The 1,182-nt window shown below is 73.1% G+C and overlaps 1 protein-coding gene across 1 annotated transcript in view; it reads right to left on the reverse strand.

Annotated features, from left to right (window-relative positions):
* Window positions 1–1,182, reverse strand: part of MOV10L1 (Mov10 RISC complex RNA helicase like 1) — a 16,900-nt gene that overhangs the window by 6,847 nt on the left and 8,871 nt on the right. The window contains exon 11 of the mRNA XM_012735083.1: window positions 856–1,133. Coding sequence (XP_012590537.1) covers window positions 856–1,133 — 278 coding nt within the window. The remainder of the gene's footprint in view (window positions 1–855; window positions 1,134–1,182) is intronic.

Genomic DNA, 1,182 nt, shown 5'->3' on the forward strand with positions numbered 1-1,182 from the left:
GCGGGGAGGGGCAGGCGCCCGGGGAGCGCGGGCAGGCCTGGGTCAGCGTCCCCTCTGGCCTCCTTGCCATGGACACCGTGAGGGGATGGCGTGGCGGCACCCCTGGCTTCTACCTGCACCTGAGCCAGGACCCCAAAAAGCGCTTCCTGGGAAGAAGACCCCCCTGAGCACGCAGAGCTGCCCAGATCCACACTGTGGCCTTGAGCTGGGACACGGTGCAGCTGCCCACCTGCCCCGGGTGCCCTCTGCCTGCCCCGCCGCTGAGAGCCACTTGCGAGGACCATTCCTAGGGGCGCGGGTGCCCCGGGGCAAAGCGCGGGCCCAGGCGCTGGAACAGACGACCCCACATGGCAACGCCCAGCAGTGGGCGCCACGCGGAACCCAGGCCTGGCCACAGCGCAGTGCACCTGTCGGGAAGGGGCGGGCGGGGCCCGCAGGGCAGCAAAGCTCAGCGACCCAGTAGGCCAGGCCACCGCGAGGCGCCACCGAGGGACGCAGAGGGACACGGCTCAGCCACACGCCCCTCACTGACCAGATACACCCCCAACCAGGCTCCCCTCAACCCCGAGAGGGCATCAGGTGCCCACCCTCGCCGCGGGGCGCCAAGTCCCGGGAGGAAGCTGTGACTGCGTGGCAGAGCCAGCCGGGCCCAGCCTGGCGTGCGCGGTGCTTGCGGCAGTGAGTTCCAGGCCTGCCTGTCCCGGCCACCCGGGGCAGCCCTGCCCCGCCGCCCGCCCCCTCCAGGGGCTCAGCTGGGCCTCCTGGCCCCGCTCCGCGTGCCAGTCTGCTGAGCCCCGAGGCAGGCCACTGCGGGGCCGCAAGAACCCCGTGTCCAGCCCCCCTGCTCTGCTCAGCCGTGCCCAGGACAGACCTGTCCTCCCTGGCTCCCTCCTGGGGGGACCGCCCCCACCCTTGTGCCCAGCACCCCCTGGGGCCCCTTCTGGGTCCCTGTGAACCACGGGCGCGACCCAGGGGTGACCCGGCGGGGCTGGGGGCCGGGCAGAGGCGAGGCGCCCACCTCGGCCAGCAGCGGCTGGAAGGTCAGAATGTCAATCTTCTGCTCCACGCACTTGCGCAGCCGGTCTGGGATCGGGTACTGGGGCAGGAAGCTGGGCAGCTGCCGCCGCGAGTTCCTGCGGGGGCGTCGGGACGGCTCTGGGCGGGCACGCACCTGGCGCCCGG

Source organism: Condylura cristata, unplaced genomic scaffold, assembly GCF_000260355.1.
Source record: "Condylura cristata isolate star-nosed mole 26May11 unplaced genomic scaffold, ConCri1.0 scaffold00004, whole genome shotgun sequence".
NCBI classification, from domain to species: domain Eukaryota; kingdom Metazoa; phylum Chordata; class Mammalia; order Eulipotyphla; family Talpidae; genus Condylura; species Condylura cristata.